This window comes from Saccharomyces eubayanus, chromosome VIII (assembly GCF_001298625.1).
Source record: "Saccharomyces eubayanus strain FM1318 chromosome VIII, whole genome shotgun sequence".
NCBI lineage: Eukaryota > Fungi > Ascomycota > Saccharomycetes > Saccharomycetales > Saccharomycetaceae > Saccharomyces > Saccharomyces eubayanus.
The window spans coordinates 488381-507749 of record NC_030983.1 but is presented as its reverse complement, the minus strand read 5'-3'; the positions used below and the strand labels follow the sequence as shown (position 1 = coordinate 507749).

The window sequence follows — 19369 nt, the reverse complement described above, 5'->3', positions numbered from 1 at the left end:
TTTCTCTTCCCAATTGCGTGCTGATTTTGATACGAAAATTGAAAACAAAGAGAAATTTCAAGTGTAAAAAATATTTAGGATTTAAGTGCAAAAGATAATTCATTGATGCTCGTATGCACTATCTAGTTATTATATTCACAGAGAATTGTATTAATTAGTACTAGAATGGGTAAAAACAAGAAGAAAACAGGGAAAAAGGCCAAAAACCAGCCTCATGTTGAAGCCGTTGGCGAAACCACCGATGAACATGAAGTAGCAATCACTTCTGCAAAAGAAGACACAGCTACTGAAATCCCCAAAGCGATCGGTGTTCCAGAAGACTCGGAAAATGTAGAGGCTAAGAAGGAAGAGCATTCACAAGAGATAAATCAACAAGAAGTCAGTGCTGATCTCGTCACAGATAAAACCATCCCATTAGAAAACAATATGGCCAACGAGGAAATAAAGGCTTTAAAAGAAGAGATTGAACGTTTAAATTCAGAATTGAATGCCAAGAAGGACGAGGAAACGCAAAATGAAGATGCCAAAGATCAGCTAGAAAACGTCATTAAAGAACGAGACGAATTCAAGACACAATACAATACCCTTTTAAGCAAGATATCTTCCATGAAATCAATCTTTAATAAGATGAAGGAATCACAGAAAGAATTAGAAGAAGTCCAAGAACAACTAACCGAATACGAATCTCAAAACCTAAAATTGAAGAAAAAACTTGAAGCTTCCAAGATTGAAAACTCTGAATTACAATCAACGATTGTGACAATAAATAAAGAGTTAGAAAATCTGGAAAACGAACAAGAAAGTGCTGAAGATATATTTTTGGAATACGAATCAAAGATAGAGGCCTTGCAGGATGAGCAGCGCAACATGATTGAAACGCATAGCAAAGAACTTAAAGCTTCTAGGAAGGATAAAGATCAATTAAGTGTTCAGGTCCAAGAGCTGATGATAATTTTAGAGAACCTCAAACAAGATATATCTGACCTGAGAAACGAAAAAGATGATTTGAAGCAAGCTTTGGAATTACAGGAAAGTGAGAAAACAGCATTGCAAAACTCGGTGAACGATCTGGAACTGAAAATCGAAGAACTTGTCAGCAAAAAGGAAGAGGAATTAAGAGAAAAGGATCTGGAAGTAAAAGATTTGCGCTCACAACTTGACACAGAGCTGGAAGCACACAACAATGATATTACAATTCTTGAAAGCTTGAAAAAAGAAATAGAGGACATGAAAGAGGACGTGTCTATGAAGGAAAAATACGAGGAAGAATCAAAACAGCATGTTTTACAGATCGGCAAGCTGCGCCATGAAGCTATCATACTAAACGAGCATCTAACAAAAGCCTTAAGTATGCTGAAGAAGTCAAGCGACTCAGAATCCGTGGATAAAGAACTGATATCTAACTTGTTGATCTCTTTTGTGGCTATACCCAGAGCAGACCCAAGGAAGTTCGAAGTTCTTGAATTGTTGTCCAATTTCTTGAACTGGGACGAAGATAAGAAACAGCAGGCCGGTTTAATTTCGAATAATGACCAATCCAGAAGTGCAAGCGCCGTATCACGAACAGAAAGTTTTGTATCGCTATGGACCAACTACCTTGAGAAAGAAAGTGAGAAGGATTGAAAGCAGTCCCGGCCAGCATACACACTTAGTGTAACACCATCCCCATGTATAATTCTATAAACGATAAATCACATAGATGAGTTCCTACCCGGCCGGCGCCAGGGACTTTTCGGAGGAAGGAGCTTTTTAAAGGAAAAAAGTAGAGGATCTTCAACTTCAATTAAGGGAGACGAGAAGAAGAAATCATCAACAGAAGCAAGAAAACATAGCAAACGTCACCCTGCAAGATGTTCAGACAATCAATTAGACCACTAGCTTCAACTAGAATAACCTTTGTTCGCTACAACAGCTCTCCAGCCTACACGGCTGCAGTTAGCCTGTTGAAAGGGGATCTGAAGAAGGCCATGATTGCCAAGGATGAGATGAAGAAGACAGCAATCAGAAGCATGCTATCGGCTATCAAGAACAAAGAGATTGATTTGAAGGGGAAGAGCAGCGACGAGTACTCTTTATACGATATGTACTCCAAGTTGATTTCTCAAAGAAAGGACTCTATAAATGAATTCATTGCTAACAAAAGAGACGATTTGGTAGGCAAGGAGCAAGACGAAATGAACGTCATTAAAAAATACATGGAACAATTACCAGTTTCATCTGAACTTGATACCGATCAAAATGTGAAGAACCTGTTAGACGCCCTTAAAGAAAAGGCAGGTGACAAAAAAGTCCAAATCAAAGAATTGATGGGACAAATTGACTGGAAATCTCTGCCAACGGAATTTAAGACGTCGCCAACTGCCATAAAAAATAGCATCGTGAAACAATTTAAGGAAATCTTCAAATGAGGACCTTAACCCCATGTGACGAACTGCTATATCATTTTTAATCAGCATTATATGGCAAAGTAGAATATTCGTCAACACCTATGAAAAAATCACTTTTAACAATACATATCTCAATTATTCTTTAAATAAAAATCGTCTTTGCTTTTCCTACTCTTTTCTTTTTTTTTTTTTATTTTTTTGTGCATCATGTTTTTGTGTATGCCAGTAATGTTCGGTTGATTTTGCAAAACTGGTATCTACTTTTCGTTTGTTAATAGTTTGCTCTTCTATATTTTAACACTTTTCTTTCTTTGGCACTCTTTGTGCTTATTTGAAGAACACCAAGCACAAACAGCCAACAGCTAACTAAAAACTCTTATACATAACTAAAAAGATAACGTCAAACAAGACATCATTACACGAGAAAAGAAAACAAAGCATTTCATTCATTTTTCATACTCATCGTTAAAATGTTAGGATTGTATTTATCTTCGCTTTTCTTTGCTTTTTTCATGGCCCAAGTGTTTGCTACCAAATACTCAATCACATTCACGTCAGACGATTATGAAGAGGGCCAGACAGGACAGAACAAATCTAATCCTTTAGTGTTTCATTTGGAAAAAAACTCACTACCATCAGCACTGATAGATCAAATGGAGTTTAGTCCCTATTTGGTGTTAGCGGACATGCCAGATAAATCTCGCGTTTTACATTCGCAGGAACAAGTTGATACGGTGATTGCATCAAAATCTGTAATTGATTTTCTCCTGGAAGATCCACTGGCAATAGCAGAACACAAAAAGTTTTCACAAATTGAAAGTATCTTGTATGAAATCATGGAAGACAGCTTAATGGAGAAAAACGGGACTGAGGGGATAGTGGAGCAAGAGCCGGAACTGAAAATATATGCAAACAAAGAAATTATAGCTACTCCCAGTAACGCAACCAGCAATAATGAAAATCCAACAACTACCGTGACCTTGGTCAGCACAATCCCGAATTTATATAGCTCGACAAGTATTGCTATGCCCACGGGCGGTACAAGTGTTGGAATATTGCCGACTACGGCACCAGCAAATATCACAATCGTTGGAGGATATGAAAATTCCTCCCCATTTTTGATGYCATCGATCAGGGTGTTATCCATTATCTTTTGTGCGTACTTGCTACTCTACTCTTAAATTTTAGCAGCAAATATAACTAAACTCGATAGATAAAGCATATATCATTAATATATAAATAAAGGAATTAATGCTATTTAGTGACGTTTCCCAGCGAAGCGGTCGCGTTTCACGGACATCGCGCATTTATGATTACGTTAAGCAACTCATCTCTACTTAATTTGTACGAGAGAAAACTGGAGTGAGAAGTCTCAAGAATAGCATCGCCACTCTAGATTACTTACGGACTGAACCACTTTCATTCCTTGGTTTAGGAGCCATTTTTTTTTTTTTTCCTGTACAAATTAAACGCTATTTTATGGATCATTCAATAGAAACCACTTTCAGAGTAAAAACCCAGCAGGTAATCATACCGGAGCAGAAAATAGAAGAGGATGAGGTTCCGTTGCGTCGGTGGCAGATGGAGCTCATCATGCTAGACGCAAAAGGTAACGAAGTAGAGGCTACTATAATATCTAAATGCATATACCATTTGCATCCTAGTTTTAAAAAGCCCAGAAGAAAACTGAATTCATCACCCTTTCTTATAAAGGAAACTGGCTGGGGAGAATTTAACCTGCAGATTGAATGCTTCTTTGTAGACGATGCCGGAAAATTTACCATTGAACATGACTTAACGTTTGAGGATAATGCGTATGCAATTGATTATGCTGTTAATATTCCATGTGGATCTCAAATTCTTAGAAATGAGCTATCCAAATATTTTCATCTACCGCAAGAAATTGTGAGCCAGCAAGAAGAGGAATCGCTCCGTATGGCTGATTTATCCTGGATTAAAACCCTAACTTTCATTGACGAGGATGTGATGACGGACGTTGTTCAAATGGTATTGAGCGACCCTGCAGTACAAAACGCAGTCGAAAACCATCCTAGAAGAGAACAGTTCTTTATGTTCATAACTCAACTACCCGATGAACTGCTAATGAAGGTCCAGAAGTTTTTAAAGAAGTTACCAAATGATGGAGCTGCTGAACTAGACACTACAGTTTCCGATTTGGATGCGACTAGTTTTCCAGAACTTAAAAACGGATTTGTTAATCGTAAGATCCGTGGTGGACCAAATACCTTAAAGCCATCGTGAACAGGCCTTAGGATCCTGAATAGTAATGATTGCACGAAGCTAAAATAATGACAATAATGATTTCTAAGAAGACAGCAAAGTTTTTTCATATATATGCAGATTTTGTTGTCTGTTTATTCAAATTGTAGAGAAGGAAATGAAGACTAGATATTCATTGGTAAAAATTTCCTTATTGCTGAGTATTTATCTTTAATGTAAGAAGGCGCAACTAGGTCAGAAGACATCCTTTTCTATTCACAAAGCTAATGTTACTGGTGTTCCACTATTTAGATATGATATGTGCATGTATATGTATATAATGACATTTATTGGTAATTTTGCTAATTGTCTTTCCATTCAATCCTATTGGTAACCTGGGGACCAGATTTTCATAGTCGAATCCCACGAACCTGTGCATACAGCTAGTCCATCTGGACTGGAGCGTACACCGGTAACTCGCCCGCCGTGACCCTCCAGTTTCCCTACAATCTCTGCTTTTAATATATCCCACACAATACAGCCGAGATCTGTATAGCATGAGTACATCAATCTTCCTGATGCACTAAAGTCTAAAGAAACAACTCCCTGGTTATCCAGGAAGCCCGAAGTTGTTGATCTTACAGTTTGTGGTGATTGAGTGCTATTGTATTCCATATTAGCTGCCATATAAGTAGGAGTATGCTCCTCATAACTTCGAAAGAGAGAGAAACTAGCTATGGAGCAGTCTGACCTTAAGTCATACATATTTATCACACCGTTGTCACTCCCCGTTACGATTGACATCCCATCTTTGAAAAAGCGAAGTGCATTGATATCACTGTCATTAACGTAGAAGCTTTGTACCGCAGATGGGGATCTATCATCCCATATATATGTATACCCGTCTGAGCCACAACTAGCGAAAATATTRGAGGAGACCTCTGAGTTTGGCTCTTCGGGAACGGCTAATGCCAAAACATCACCCAAATGATCGGAATACTCTCTCACTCTTTTCGCTTTCGGTATATCCCACAAGGCACATGTCATATCTCCACTCGCCGTTAATATATGCGAGTTATCTGTAAATTCAATGTCCGAAATATAACAGGTATGCCCTTTGAAAATTGATGCAACATTTTGTTGCACTCTATTTTCTTTTGAAACTCTATAAATGGTACAGTTATTGTTCAGACCTGCACTCGCCACCAAATTACTTGATGGTGAGATGGCACAAGAAAGAACCCATTGTGAATCTAACGGGATAGCGTTCTGCTTCAAACCTGAAGCACTGTCCCATATAAGCATGAAGCCATCTTGACTTGCACTTAAAATATGTTTTGAATCTCGACTCCAGCGAAAGTCTGAGATCTTATTATTATGACCTTTTAGTACCATATTCGGTTTCAAATTGATTTTATTTTTGGTTAGCGGCGCCAGTTTATTGGCCATTTGGAATAGGTTTGCGTCCTGTATTTTATGCTTGACCTTGCTTATTTGCGCATGAAGCTGCTTACTCTCTTGTCTGGCAGCCTCTATTTTATTTTGTATTTCATCCTCTACAGCTGAAATATCATGTAAAGTTAAACTTTGCGGCTGAGTATATTGCTGAGTGACACTATTGGCATACGCTGTTGAATCCATTTGATATGCAGTCATCTTCGCTATTTTTGAGTGGTTTATAAACTCAAAATGGTAGAAGATGTCCTGTCTTAGGTTCTAATACGCTAGCAATGTTTTATTTTCCTACCTTTTTTCCCTTTGGATGGTAGGCTATTGACCTTTAGTTCTGGTACAAAGAAGGTGAACAGTATATTGTACTTCCGCAACAGAATTTTAAAAAGGGGAAGAAAACAACCAGAAAAGTGATCAGGGATTTTAAGGATAACTATTCTGTTACAGATGGGAACAGGGTCATGTGAAGAATAAACCTAAGAAAAAGTTTTACAAGTGCAAGTTAAGGTCAAAAACTAAAATGAAACAGGCAAACGTAGGTGAAAAAAAATCTTTTTTATAGACAACACAACAACTCAGAAAGCTAAATAGGGCAAGAAATAAACAGTTTAAAATCCAAAAGGTCACTAACGTTTTTTGGTGCCGTAGCACATGTGTCTTTTTTCGCAGTTTCCATTTTGAAACATTTTTCAACGCGTGTAAAAATCTGCATCACGGAAACCTGCGTACAAAATGTCTTTCCTTCCTAAAGAGACAGCAAACGCGGAGAATTTATACACCGTAGCTTGTTACAGTGGGGACATGGAACGATCATATTGAGGTTTGGCAACATCGGCTGATAATTAGAACCTAATCGCTCAAATAGATTTCACCGCCAAAACCTATTATTTTCGTGTTGTTTACAGAAAAAAGCACACATGGAGTGCAAGATACTTACGCTCTACAACTGAAACTCACACCTCAGCTCGGTGCGTGGCCACAGCAAGTGTCTATCTTTTTGATGAGGTTCAACTGAGGTAGCACCTCAAAAAAAAGGTGACAGAAAATAGGGATCCTCTTTAAGTGATGTTGCTAGAACATGTAGCGAGGTGGAAAATGCTCTTGTTTTCATCTCTCAGATCTTAGAACCCGATCCATTAGCTTCCACTGAAGAACGGGATCCACTGACTGAACTATAGAGGAGAGACGAATGGCAATAATGCAGCCTTTAAAGGGTTTGCTAAATAATGGATTCTCATTAAGCGGGTCGTATTCGATGATCAATGACTGTCTTGTCGATATTTTTCCCTAACAATCAAAAAAAATGATGACATTCTTTTATAGGCTACTAAGTACAACTAGACGGGAAACCACTGGTTTAGAAACACGCATCGAAAAATTCATTTCGGGAGTAGTCGTTTACGTTTACTATTCTTCGCCATCTCTTCTTCTTTCACACGCATAATAACCTCATACTTCCGCCGTGGTAATTTCTTAATAGTATGAGCACCTTTACTCCATTAAGGATCATTCCAAGAGTGGCAAACTCCTGCATTCTAATAAGAACTAAGGCAAGCCCGGTACGACTTTTGCTCTTGAAAAGACAACTCTCGACTCATCCAGCGATACTGTATGGCCCACCTTACATCAAGAACCCCTTGATCCATCTACACAGCCGCATAAACAACGCTCATGGAACAACGCGTGCGAATGCTGTACACTTTATGGTTACCAAGAGGTCGATATCAAGCTTTCCCAAAATAGTTGCCAAATTCATCAGACTACCGATATATGTAGGTGGCGGAATGGCTGCTGCAGGGAGTTATATAGCCTATAAGATGGAAGAGGCTAGTTCGTTCACAAAGGATAAACTGGACCGAATCAAAGATTTTAGTAAATCGATGAAGGAGAAGTTTAATGAAATGTTTCCTGGTAGTAGTTCTCAAAATGGAAGTAGTGGAATTGATGGCAATGTGCCCACTGCTACATTAATTGCTGCCGCATCATTAGATGACGACGAAAGCAAGAAAGAAAATGATTCAAATGACGATGATGACGAAGATGACAATGAAAATGATGCTATAGATACCACTCAAGACGAAATGTTAAACTTGACCAAACAAATGATTGAAATCAGAACTATTTTAAATAAAGTAGATTCTTCTTCTGCACACTTGACCTTACCATCTATCGTCGTGATTGGCTCTCAATCATCTGGTAAGTCCTCCGTATTAGAGTCAATCGTCGGAAAAGAATTTCTACCAAAGGGTTCCAACATGGTCACAAGAAGACCCATTGAGTTAACTTTGGTAAATACCCCTAATTCTAATATCGTGACGGCAGATTTTCCAAGCATGCGTCTCTACAACATAAAGGATTTTAAAGAGGTAAAAAGAATGCTAATGGAATTGAACATGGCCGTTCCAACCTCAGAAGCCGTTTCTGAAGATCCTATTCAGTTAACAATCAAATCATCTCGCGTCCCAGATTTATCTTTAGTAGATTTACCTGGTTACATTCAAGTGGAGGCCGCTGACCAACCAATAGAATTAAAAACCAAAATTCGCGACTTATGTGAAAAATATTTAGCTGCACCTAATATTATTTTAGCAATTTCTGCTGCTGACGTTGACTTGGCCAATAGCTCTGCCTTGAAGGCTTCCAAAGTTGCAGACCCTAAGGGTCTAAGAACGATAGGTGTCATTACTAAACTGGATTTAGTGGACCCCGAAAAAGCCAGRAGTATCCTAAATAATAAGAAATACCCACTAAGCATGGGCTACGTTGGTGTGATTACCAAAACACCAAGCAGTATGAGCAGAAAACACCTGGGTCTTTTCAGCGAAGGACCTTCTTCATCATTGGGCGATTTATTCTCCAAAAGACAGCACAATCAGGACACAGGTGATCAGAATGTCAATGGTATGAAGCAAATAGTCTCTCACCAATTTGAAAAAGTTTATTTTAGAGAGAACAAGAAATATTTTGCCAATTGTCAAGTTTCCACAAAAAAATTAAGAGAAAAATTAATCAAAATCCTGGAAATATCCATGTCGAATGCATTAGAGCCCACATCCACACTAATTCAACAAGAATTGGATGACACTTCATATTTGTTCAAAGTAGAATTCAATGATAGGCACTTAACTCCTAAATCATACCTATTGAATAATATTGACGTACTAAAATTAGGGATTAAAGAATTTCAGGAAAAATTTCACAGAAATGAATTGAAATCGATTCTAAGAGCCGAACTTGACCAAAAAGTTCTAGATGTGTTAGCCACAAGGTATTGGAAAGATGATAACCTTTTTGGTCTATCCTCTTCCAAAATGGAAAGTGACACTGATATGCTATACTGGCATAAAAAATTAGAGCTAGCTTCATCCGGATTAACCAAAATGGGTATTGGTAGACTATCTACAATGTTAACTACTAACGCAATCTTGAAAGAGCTAGACAACATTTTAGAATCTACGCAATTGAAAAACCATGAATTGATCAAAGACCTTGTCAGTAATACAGCAATTAACGTTTTAAACAGTAAATACTATTCAACGGCCGATCAAGTTGAAAACTGTATCAAGCCTTTCAAATATGAAATTGATCTGGAAGAAAGGGACTGGAGTCTTGCTCGTCAACATTCTATCAATTTAATGAAGGAGGAATTACGTCAATGTAATTCCAGGTATCAGGCTATTAAAAACGCTGTTGGCGGTAAGAAATTAACAAACGTCATGGGCTATTTGGAAAACGAATCGAACTCGCAAAAGGAGACGCTCGGTATGTCTAAATTACTATTAGAAAGAGGTTCTGAGGCTATTTTTCTAGACAAAAGGTGTAAGGTGCTATCGTTCAGACTAAAAATGTTGAAAAACAAATGCCATTCAACTATTGAAAAGGACCGTTGTCCAGAAGTGTTTCTATCCGCAGTTAGTGACAAGTTGACTTCTACAGCGGTTCTATTCCTCAATGTTGAATTACTGAGTGATTTTTTCTATAACTTTCCTATCGAATTGGACAGGAGGTTGACGTTGTTGGGTGATGAGCAGGTAGAAATGTTTGCTAAAGAGGACCCAAAGATTTCAAGACACATCGAATTACAGAAGAGGAAGGAATTACTAGAACTAGCTTTAGAGAAAATCGATTCTATTTTGGTCTTCAAGAAAAGCTATAAGGGCGTTTCCAAAAAGTTGTGAAATAGAAGTAAATAACACTACGTAAGGATTTGTAAATAACGGATTTATTTTTACTTTATATCATTACTACCATTGGCGTTCCAAATAAATGACGAGAATATTTTTCAAACTAACTTTTTTTTATAGTATAGTATAAGTATACATGTATCACATGTGTAATATATAATAACCTACCTAAAGATACGTGTATTAGTGAATAAACAAATGAGATATATGTATTTTTCTATTATTTGGAAGAGAATTTCTTGATGACAGCATGCAGAGGTAAATCGGGTTATTGTGTGGTTTCTTTTTGAAAGGAGAATATAAATTTTTGTCACTTGGTCTCTATTTCCCTTTCCTGGCTTCTCATCGATCTCGTATTTAGGAAATGAGGATGGAAAAAAAACAATAGTGAGAAACGGCTAATCTCTCTTTTCTAGTGGATTGTATCTCAGAAACTTTTCAATAAGATCGACGTGGGTCAAAATCATTCTTCTGCAACAGTATCTTTTCAAGCCCAATCTTGACAATGCGGTACCTTCATCCAATTCATCTTCTTGCAACAAGTTCAAGTAACTTTCCCACTTATCACCAACAACTTTACCACAGGAGAAACATCTAACTGGGACAATCATCTCGTCTTATAATACCACTTACCTAGTCTCTGAAGTCCTTCGCTCGCCGACTCAAACACAGTTGAAAGGTCATCAAGTTGTGATTGTTCTGTTCCATTTTTTTTTCTTAAGAAATTTTTTTTTCAGCCGAAAAGCAACGAGCGAGGACCCGCTTCCTCGTTGAACGTGATATGTGTTTTTTTATTTGCTGACACTTCCAGTATTCCAACCATATGGGCCTTGTTATTGGATTGTTCTGGGTCTATTGAAATCCTGAATATATCAGAATTATATAGGCGTCGCTTTATTACTCAAAAATATTTCATTCTGCTTCTTTACACTGTGGTCATGCCAATCATCTCTGAAATGGCTGCAGCGCCAGGGTGAAAAAATCGTCACAATCCGTTCCAGAAGGTTAGAAAAACTCGCAAATGAAAGAATTGTAGTAGATTAGCCAAGGTGGATAGGTGAACAATTATTGGACGGCAACTAGACCAGGTCAGTGTTTCAGTTTCGATTCATTATTATACGAAAAGAACGATTCATATCATTTTCGAAGAGACGCAAACACAGTCCACCCATAATTATTTCAGCGAACAAGATAGACCATGTCAGAGCCAGTGATTGAGTCCCTTTTGGACACGGACATGTACAAGGTTACAATGCATGCCGCAGTCTTCACGTATTTTCCAGATGTTACGGTTACCTATAAATATACGAACCGATCTTCCCAGTTATCTTTCAATAAGGAGGCCATCAATTGGTTGAAAGAACAGTTTTCATACTTAGGCAGCTTGAGATTTACAAAAGACGAAATCGAATATTTACAAAAGGAAATTCCATATCTACCATCGGCTTATATCAAGTATATTAGCGACTCGAACTATAAGTTGAATCCCGAGGAACACATCACTTTCACCTCAGAAGAAATTGAAGGCAACCCCTCCCATTATAGTTTGAAAATTCTGGTTAGTGGTTGTTGGAAAGATACCATTCTTTATGAGATTCCGTTATTGGCTTTGATCTCTGAAGCATACTTCAAATTTGTCGATACCGATTGGGACTACGAAAACCAATTAGAACAGGCTACAAAGAAAGCCCAAACCTTGTTTGAAAACGAAATTAAATTCAGTGAATTTGGTACAAGACGTCGTAGATCATTGAAGACACAAGATTTGATTATGAAAGGAATCATGGATGCTGTGGAAGCAAACCCAGAAAAGAATGAAAAATTATTTTTGGGTAGTTCAAATATCCTTTTTGCCAAAAAGTATGGTGTTAAGCCAATCGGTACTGTGGCTCACGAATGGGTTATGGGGGTTGCCTCCATTAGTGAAGATTATCTGCATGCTAATAAAAACGCCATGGATTATTGGATTAACACATTTGGTGCCAAAAATGCTGGTTTGGCATTAACAGATACTTTTGGCACAGATGATTTCTTGAAGGCATTCTATCCACCATATTCAGATGCCTACGTTGGTGTTAGGCAAGATTCTGGAGACCCAGTCGAATATACTGAAAAGATTGCCCATCATTACCACGACGTATTAAAATTACCTAGATTTTCAAAAATTGTTTGCTTTTCCGATTCATTAAATATCGAAAAGGCAATCTCTTATTCTCATGCAGCCAAAAAAAATGGGATGCTAGCTACATTTGGTATTGGTACGAATTTCACCAATGATTTTCAGAGAAAATCAGATGCGCAGGTCAAAAGTGAGCCATTAAATATCGTTATCAAACTATTAGAAGTCAACGGTAATCATGCTATTAAAATTTCTGATAACTTGGGTAAGAATATGGGAGATCCAGCTACTGTGAGAAGAGTGAAACAAGAACTAGGGTACACTGAACGAGGTTGGAGTGGTGACAATGAAGCGCACAGATGGGTTTAGTTACGCACCGAGGAATACGTTTATTTGTACAGTTTATAAACACATCATATATATATATATATATATATATATTTATAGTCAGATGATATGACTTAAGCGTAAGAAAATACACTATATGAAAGGAACAATTATATAATGAGAATGTATAAAGTCCTAGACAAATCTCAATTTTTTTTGGTATATCTATACAATAAAATGCAACGAGAGAAAGTATATAGTTAATGGAGGAATAAAGTGTCGGTACTATTTGAAATGAAAATTCTATCAAGGAGATGACCCGTGTTCAACATGCTTTTGCAGTGCGAAATAATTCAGCAATGCCTCATAACAGGCAATATATTGAGTGAGATTTTGTACCATTGAAAGTCTTTGTTTTCTCAGCTCATTTACAATGATAAAGATAAGATCTTGGGGCATATTCCAAACATCGATCTTGTTGGAGCGATTTGTTGTCGACGAAAGAATGCTTAGCAAGAAATCTAGCGTGACAAAAACGCCTGTTCTTCCACATCCGGCTGAGCAATGAACTAATAATGGGGATGAATTCACTGTGTCAAGGCGGAGATCACTGTTCTTATCGTCTATTAAGTCAGGCTTATAAATATCCTTTTGTAGGCTTGCGACGAATTTTTGAGGGTTAAACAGTAGAGAGTTTTTGATCTTGTGTAGTTTAATAATGTCATTTATATCCACGCCACAAGAATCCAACCATTTCTTGTATTGTAATTGGTAGACAATAAACGGATGAGATGCGGGCATAGTGGTGGCAGTAGTGTTACCATCATGGCCATTCTCCTTGAGGCTATTATTTTCGGGGGTTAATTTTGTGACTTGAAATACCCTCAATACACATCCATCGATATTGCAAATATTTTCCCAGGTGTTTTGAAGTTTAATTTTGTAGTTAGAACATGATGAATTATTCCAGTAAACGTCCCATTTTCTTAAGTTCAATTCATCATCTGAGTTCAGTGATATTATTATCCTGACGTTGTTCAACGTTATGACTTTCCAGAAGTCATCCATTGTAGAGGGTAGTGGCGCTTGGGTAGCAATGTACTTGAAATCAGGATTTATTTGTGATAGTTTTAAATAGTTTGCGTTGATATAGTCGTTAAGTTTGCAGGGATGGTTTTTTGACCCTATGGGGCACATTGGGTAAGAATCATCCGTTTTCGGCGAATAAGATACTAAGTTGGTTGTAGGTACGTCAGTTTCTGTAGACGGTTTGGGAGAGTGAGGTAACTTGACCCTTGAATGTTCGTAAGGTAAGATATTGGAATACCTGTTTTTGGTGAATGATTGAATGCCCTCGGTAAGTTCATAATCGTTTATTGGTGTCATTATAGTGTCGTCAGATGATAGTGGTGATGGTGATGGTGATGGTGAAGATGAAGTGTTGAGCTTTGGTATAACTACTTTCAAGTTCCTATTGTTTTGCACATTCCTTTTCTCAACGCTTTTGTATTGCCTTTGCAAACTGGTTAAAGAATACAATTTTGAATTGTCTAATTTGTTTGGTATTTTCTGCTGTTGCGGTTGTTGCTTTTGTTGCAGAGGAGGCATTTTCTTGAACTTCAAACACTTTTCTAATCTTCGCATTTCAAAGTTCTCAAGGGTTTCAAAACTGTCAAAAATTTTCTTCAGAATTGCCTTTTCATTTTCTTTTGTCGAGTAGTATCTAAGCCAGTTGGGTAGAGTAGAATCGTTAGAAACTAAATCGGAAGGAATACTAAACTGGAAAAACTTCTGTAAGGAATTTGGCGAATAATGGATCAAATCTTTCTTCAAAGATTGTAGGAATATTTTGTTTGAATCATTAGGTGGGGGTATATTTATCCTCAAGTTCAGAGTTGAATTTGTATGCAAGTTTAGCTTCAAGTTCAAATCCACTTTAGGCGTTATGCAATTTTTTTTGTTTCTCCCCAAGGAAGATGGTTTACAATCCTTTAAGGAGCCTTCGAAAAGAAAAAATTTCAGGTAAGATGATGGGAAGGAACGATATATGAACTTTTGAAACTTTTCGATGAGACAAAAAGTTGTTTTTAAACAGGTCGAAATCTTACTAAATGAATCATTGAAAATGAAAACGTCAAAAGCTTTGATTACCTTAATAAACTCAACATATTTCTCTTCCGAACCAAGATAGTTCTTCAGTAGTTTTTCAAACGGGTAGTTCGACCTTTTCACTAATGTGCTGGGCAGCGGTAACTGTAAAATGGTAATATCACCGGCATTTGCATTGCTTACAGATGAAGATGCAGTAGGACCTGTAGATAGATCGAGCAGCAGCACTTTGGAACGTTTGTCGGAGTTGTTACGTCGTATGCTAGGGTCGTCCAAATCTGTGCACGGTTTGACCGAGTTTTGAGAAAGGCTGGACAAGTTTATAGTTTCACCTCTATATGCGGGCATTTGAGCAGGCGTTCTTGCTTGTTCGACCTGTAAATGGTTTTTTTCTGATATAACAGGGGAGGTCATCCTGTTGCCGTTTCTATCTCTTTTACCACTACGATAGTGCTGTGCTATGCGCTCCATCAATAGTAACGTCGATCCTATTTCTTGTAAGCTATTAATAGCACTGGATCGGGCCTAAGCTTCTTAACTAAGCGAAAAGGGCTGTGCGAAGTGAAAGAGGAGAGCCAAAAAAATGGGGTGAATGAAATTGGGTTGTTTCGTCTTTCTAAGTCACTCTTAGCCGTATAATTGTTCAAAGAAAGATGATGGCTTGAAGTCTGAGTTTGTGTATGCGTGTATACTTATATTGTTCCTTATTTACCGGATAATTGCGCATAGAGATATAAATAGTCCTTAAGTGTAGCTATGTGGTTCTCAAATCATGTTATACGGAAACTAGAATTGTAAGATGAGCTGAAAAATTTTCGATCTGTGCTATAGTGATGACCAAAGGAGCAGTTCAGAAGGGATGTAAAAAGCGTCCAGAGTATCGATAATTGTGTGTTCTGACCATTTTGGGCTAAGTGTTTTACTGAAAGATGGTTGATGCAACGAAAAGACGGAAAACCCATGTCCATAAACATGTGAAAGACGAAGCGTTTGAAGATTTATTGAAACCAGTGTATAAAGGTAAGAAGATCACCGATGAGATTAATACCGCCCAGGATAAGTGGAATCTTTTGCCTGCATTCTTAAAAGTTAAAGGTTTGGTCAAACAGCATCTCGATTCGTTCAACTATTTCGTTGATACAGACTTAAAGAAAATCATAAAGGCAAATCAATTGATTTTAAGTGATGTCGATCCAGAGTTTTATTTGAAATATGTCGATATTAGAGTGGGGAAGAAGTCCTCTTCTTCGACAAAGGACTACTTGACGCCACCTCATGAGTGTAGACTTAGAGACATGACCTATTCCGCACCTATTTACGTGGACATAGAATATACCAGAGGTAGGAATATTATCATGCATAAAGACGTAGAAATTGGCAGGATGCCCATCATGCTAAGGTCTAATAAGTGTATTCTATTCGACGCCGACGAATCAAAAATGGCGAAACTGAACGAATGCCCATTGGATCCAGGTGGTTATTTCATCGTTAATGGTACCGAGAAAGTCATTCTTGTTCAAGAACAATTATCTAAGAATCGTATCATTGTAGAAGCTGATGAAAAAAAGAACATTGTTCAGGCTTCCGTCACTTCATCTACCCATGAAAGAAAATCCAAGACTTATGTTATCACCAAGAATGGTAAGATTTACCTAAAGCATAACTCCATCGCAGAAGAAATTCCTATCGCCGTTGTTCTCAAAGCTTGCGGTATTTTATCAGATTTAGAAATCATGCAGTTGGTTTGCGGTAATGACAGTAGTTATCAAGACCTTTTTGCTGTCAATCTGGAGGAATCTTCAAAATTAGACATTTATACACAACAACAAGCATTAGAATACATTGGCGCCAAAGTGAAGACGATGAGAAGACAGAAACTGTCTATTTTGCAAGAAGGTATAGAAGCCATTGCGACCACAGTCATTGCTCATTTGACCGTAGAGGCCCTTGACTTTAGGGAAAAGGCTCTATATATTGCAATGATGACACGGAGAGTGGTAATGGCAATGTATAATCCTAAAATGATTGATGATAGAGATTATGTTGGTAATAAGCGTCTTGAATTGGCTGGTCAATTGATTTCTTTATTGTTTGAAGATTTATTCAAAAAGTTCAATAATGATTTTAAATTAAGTATCGATAAGGTTTTGAAAAAACCGAACAGAGCAATGGAATACGATGCATTGCTATCCATCAACGTGCATTCAAATAATATCACCAGCGGATTGAACAGAGCTATTTCAACGGGTAATTGGTCCCTGAAAAGATTTAAGATGGAAAGAGCAGGTGTTACTCATGTTCTTTCTAGATTATCTTATATCTCAGCATTGGGTATGATGACAAGAATTTCGTCTCAATTTGAAAAATCAAGAAAAGTTTCTGGTCCAAGAGCGTTACAACCTTCTCAATTCGGTATGCTTTGTACCGCCGATACTCCGGAAGGTGAAGCTTGTGGTCTAGTGAAAAATTTAGCATTAATGACTCATATTACTACAGATGATGAAGAAGAACCTATAAAGAAACTATGTTTTGTTCTTGGTGTAGAGGATATAACTTTAATTGATAGTGCTTCATTGCACTTGAACTATGGTGTTTACTTAAACGGTACTTTAATTGGTTCAATTAGATTTCCAATAAAATTTGTCACTCAATTCAGGGATTTAAGAAGAACAGGTAAAGTTTCTGAGTTTATCTCAATTTACTCAAACTCACACCAAATGGCTGTTCATATCGCCACTGATGGTGGTAGAATTTGTAGACCTTTAATCATCGTGTCCGATGGTCAATCCCTTGTTAAGGATACTCATTTACGCCAACTACTAGATGGAGAATTAGATTTTGATGACTTTTTGAAGCTTGGGTTGGTGGAATATTTGGATGTCAACGAAGAAAACGATTCTTACATTGCATTATATGAAAAAGATGTTATCCCTTCAATGACACATCTAGAAATAGAGCCCTTCACTATATTAGGTGCCGTTGCTGGTTTGATTCCATATCCACACCATAACCAATCTCCACGTAACACATATCAATGTGCGATGGGTAAGCAAGCCATTGGTGCTATTGCATATAACCAATTCAAAAGAATAGACACGCTGCTATACTTGATGACTTATCCACAAGAACCAATGGTCAAAACCAAAACGATTGAATTAATCGACTATGATAAATTACCTGCTGGGCAGAATGCTACAGTTGCTGTCATGTCATATTCTGGTTATGATATTGAAGATGCTTTAGTCCTAAACAAGTCGTCTATTGATAGAGGCTTTGGTCGTTGTGAAACTCGTAGAAAGACAACAACTGTTTTGAAAAGATACGCAAACCATACTCAAGATATTATCGGGGGTATGCGTGTTGACGAAAACGGTGAACCTATATGGCAACATCAATCTTTGGGTCCTGATGGTTTAGGTGAAGTGGGTATGAGAGTCAAAAGCGGTCAGATTTATATCAACAAATCTGTTCCAACTAATTCGACTGACGCTCCAAATCCAAATAATGTGAACGTTCAAACTCAGTACAGAGAAACTCCGGTCATATATAGAGGTCCTGAGCCTTCCCATATTGACCAAGTCATGATGTCCGTTTCTGATAATGATCAAGCTTTGATCAAAGTCCTCTTAAGACAAAGTAGAAGGCCTGAATTGGGTGATAAATTCTCATCTCGACATGGACAAAAGGGTGTTTGTGGTATTATTGTCAAACAAGAAGACATGCCTTTCAATGATCAAGGTATTGTGCCAGATATTATTATGAACCCTCACGGTTTCCCATCGCGTATGACTGTGGGCAAAATGATCGAATTGATATCGGGTAAAGCAGGTGTTCTGAATGGTTCCCTAGAATACGGTACTTGTTTTGGAGGTTCTAAACTGGAAGATATGTCCAAGATCTTGGTCGATCAAGGTTTTAGTTATTCAGGTAAAGATATGTTGTACTCCGGTATAACGGGTGAATGTTTACAGGCATATATCTTTTTTGGGCCAATTTATTATCAAAAATTGAAGCATATGGTCTTGGATAAAATGCACGCAAGAGCCCGTGGTCCTAGGGCTGTCCTGACGCGTCAACCTACCGAAGGTAGATCCAGAGATGGTGGTCTGAGATTAGGTGAAATGGAAAGAGACTGTGTCATCGCTTACGGTGCCTCTCAATTATTATTGGAAAGATTAATGATTAGTTCTGATGCTTTTGAAGTTGATGTGTGTGATAAATGTGGGTTAATGGGTTACAGTGGTTGGTGTACTACTTGTAAAAGTGCGGAAAATATCATCAAAATGACTATTCCATATGCTGCAAAATTGCTATTCCAGGAATTATTATCCATGAATATTGCCCCAAGATTAAGACTGGAAGATATATTTCAGCAATAAGAACCTGGTATCTCGTAATAAATTTTATATCTTACTTAATAATTGTATCTGTCATTATAAAACTTTTAAAGAATTAAACGCAAAAGAAAATTGTCGGTTTTATTGTTTATATATGATTTTTTGCCTTTATGAAGAAAAACCGCTTTAAACACAAAGATATAACATTTTGAAAAATTCATGTTTATTTTACAC

The 19369-nt window shown here is 37.5% G+C and overlaps 10 protein-coding genes across 10 annotated transcripts; 7 read left to right on the top strand and 3 right to left on the bottom strand.

The window, feature by feature from the left end:
* Nucleotides 1-165: 165 nt before the first annotated feature.
* RUD3 (Rud3p) lies at nt 166-1623 on the top strand (the record flags this gene model as incomplete). Its single annotated transcript, XM_018368042.1, has 1 exon — nt 166-1623. The coding sequence occupies one exon, from the start codon at nt 166-168 to the stop codon at nt 1621-1623; it is 1458 nt and encodes a 485-aa protein (XP_018219424.1).
* A 227-nt stretch (nt 1624-1850) lies between these two features.
* Nucleotides 1851-2408, top strand: AIM41 (Aim41p; the record flags this gene model as incomplete). The annotated part of the gene is made up of 1 exon (XM_018368041.1): nt 1851-2408. The coding sequence occupies one exon, from the start codon at nt 1851-1853 to the stop codon at nt 2406-2408; it is 558 nt and encodes a 185-aa protein (XP_018219423.1).
* A 449-nt stretch (nt 2409-2857) lies between these two features.
* On the top strand, nt 2858-3568 carry SPR2 (Spr2p; the record flags this gene model as incomplete). Its single annotated transcript, XM_018368040.1, has 1 exon — nt 2858-3568. One exon carries the CDS (start codon nt 2858-2860, stop codon nt 3566-3568), a length of 711 nt encoding a protein of 236 aa, XP_018219422.1.
* A 298-nt stretch (nt 3569-3866) lies between these two features.
* SAS5 (Sas5p) lies at nt 3867-4649 on the top strand (the record flags this gene model as incomplete). The annotated part of the gene is made up of 1 exon (XM_018368039.1): nt 3867-4649. One exon carries the CDS (start codon nt 3867-3869, stop codon nt 4647-4649), a length of 783 nt encoding a protein of 260 aa, XP_018219421.1.
* Nucleotides 4650-4991: 342 nt separating this feature from the next.
* STE4 (G protein subunit beta) lies at nt 4992-6263 on the bottom strand (the record flags this gene model as incomplete). Its single annotated transcript, XM_018368038.1, has 1 exon — nt 4992-6263. The coding sequence occupies one exon, from the start codon at nt 6261-6263 to the stop codon at nt 4992-4994; it is 1272 nt and encodes a 423-aa protein (XP_018219420.1).
* Nucleotides 6264-7540: 1277 nt separating this feature from the next.
* Nucleotides 7541-10237, top strand: MGM1 (dynamin-related GTPase MGM1; the record flags this gene model as incomplete). The annotated part of the gene is made up of 1 exon (XM_018368037.1): nt 7541-10237. The coding sequence occupies one exon, from the start codon at nt 7541-7543 to the stop codon at nt 10235-10237; it is 2697 nt and encodes an 898-aa protein (XP_018219419.1).
* A 404-nt stretch (nt 10238-10641) lies between these two features.
* On the bottom strand, nt 10642-10854 carry RPB10 (DNA-directed RNA polymerase core subunit RPB10; the record flags this gene model as incomplete). The annotated part of the gene is made up of 1 exon (XM_018368036.1): nt 10642-10854. The coding sequence occupies one exon, from the start codon at nt 10852-10854 to the stop codon at nt 10642-10644; it is 213 nt and encodes a 70-aa protein (XP_018219418.1).
* Nucleotides 10855-11441: 587 nt separating this feature from the next.
* NPT1 (nicotinate phosphoribosyltransferase) lies at nt 11442-12731 on the top strand (the record flags this gene model as incomplete). Its single annotated transcript, XM_018368035.1, has 1 exon — nt 11442-12731. The coding sequence occupies one exon, from the start codon at nt 11442-11444 to the stop codon at nt 12729-12731; it is 1290 nt and encodes a 429-aa protein (XP_018219417.1).
* A 264-nt stretch (nt 12732-12995) lies between these two features.
* On the bottom strand, nt 12996-15269 carry PTP2 (tyrosine protein phosphatase PTP2; the record flags this gene model as incomplete). The annotated part of the gene is made up of 1 exon (XM_018368034.1): nt 12996-15269. One exon carries the CDS (start codon nt 15267-15269, stop codon nt 12996-12998), a length of 2274 nt encoding a protein of 757 aa, XP_018219416.1.
* Nucleotides 15270-15727: 458 nt separating this feature from the next.
* Nucleotides 15728-19177, top strand: RET1 (DNA-directed RNA polymerase III core subunit RET1; the record flags this gene model as incomplete). The annotated part of the gene is made up of 1 exon (XM_018368033.1): nt 15728-19177. The coding sequence occupies one exon, from the start codon at nt 15728-15730 to the stop codon at nt 19175-19177; it is 3450 nt and encodes a 1149-aa protein (XP_018219415.1).
* Nucleotides 19178-19369: the final 192 nt, after the last annotated feature.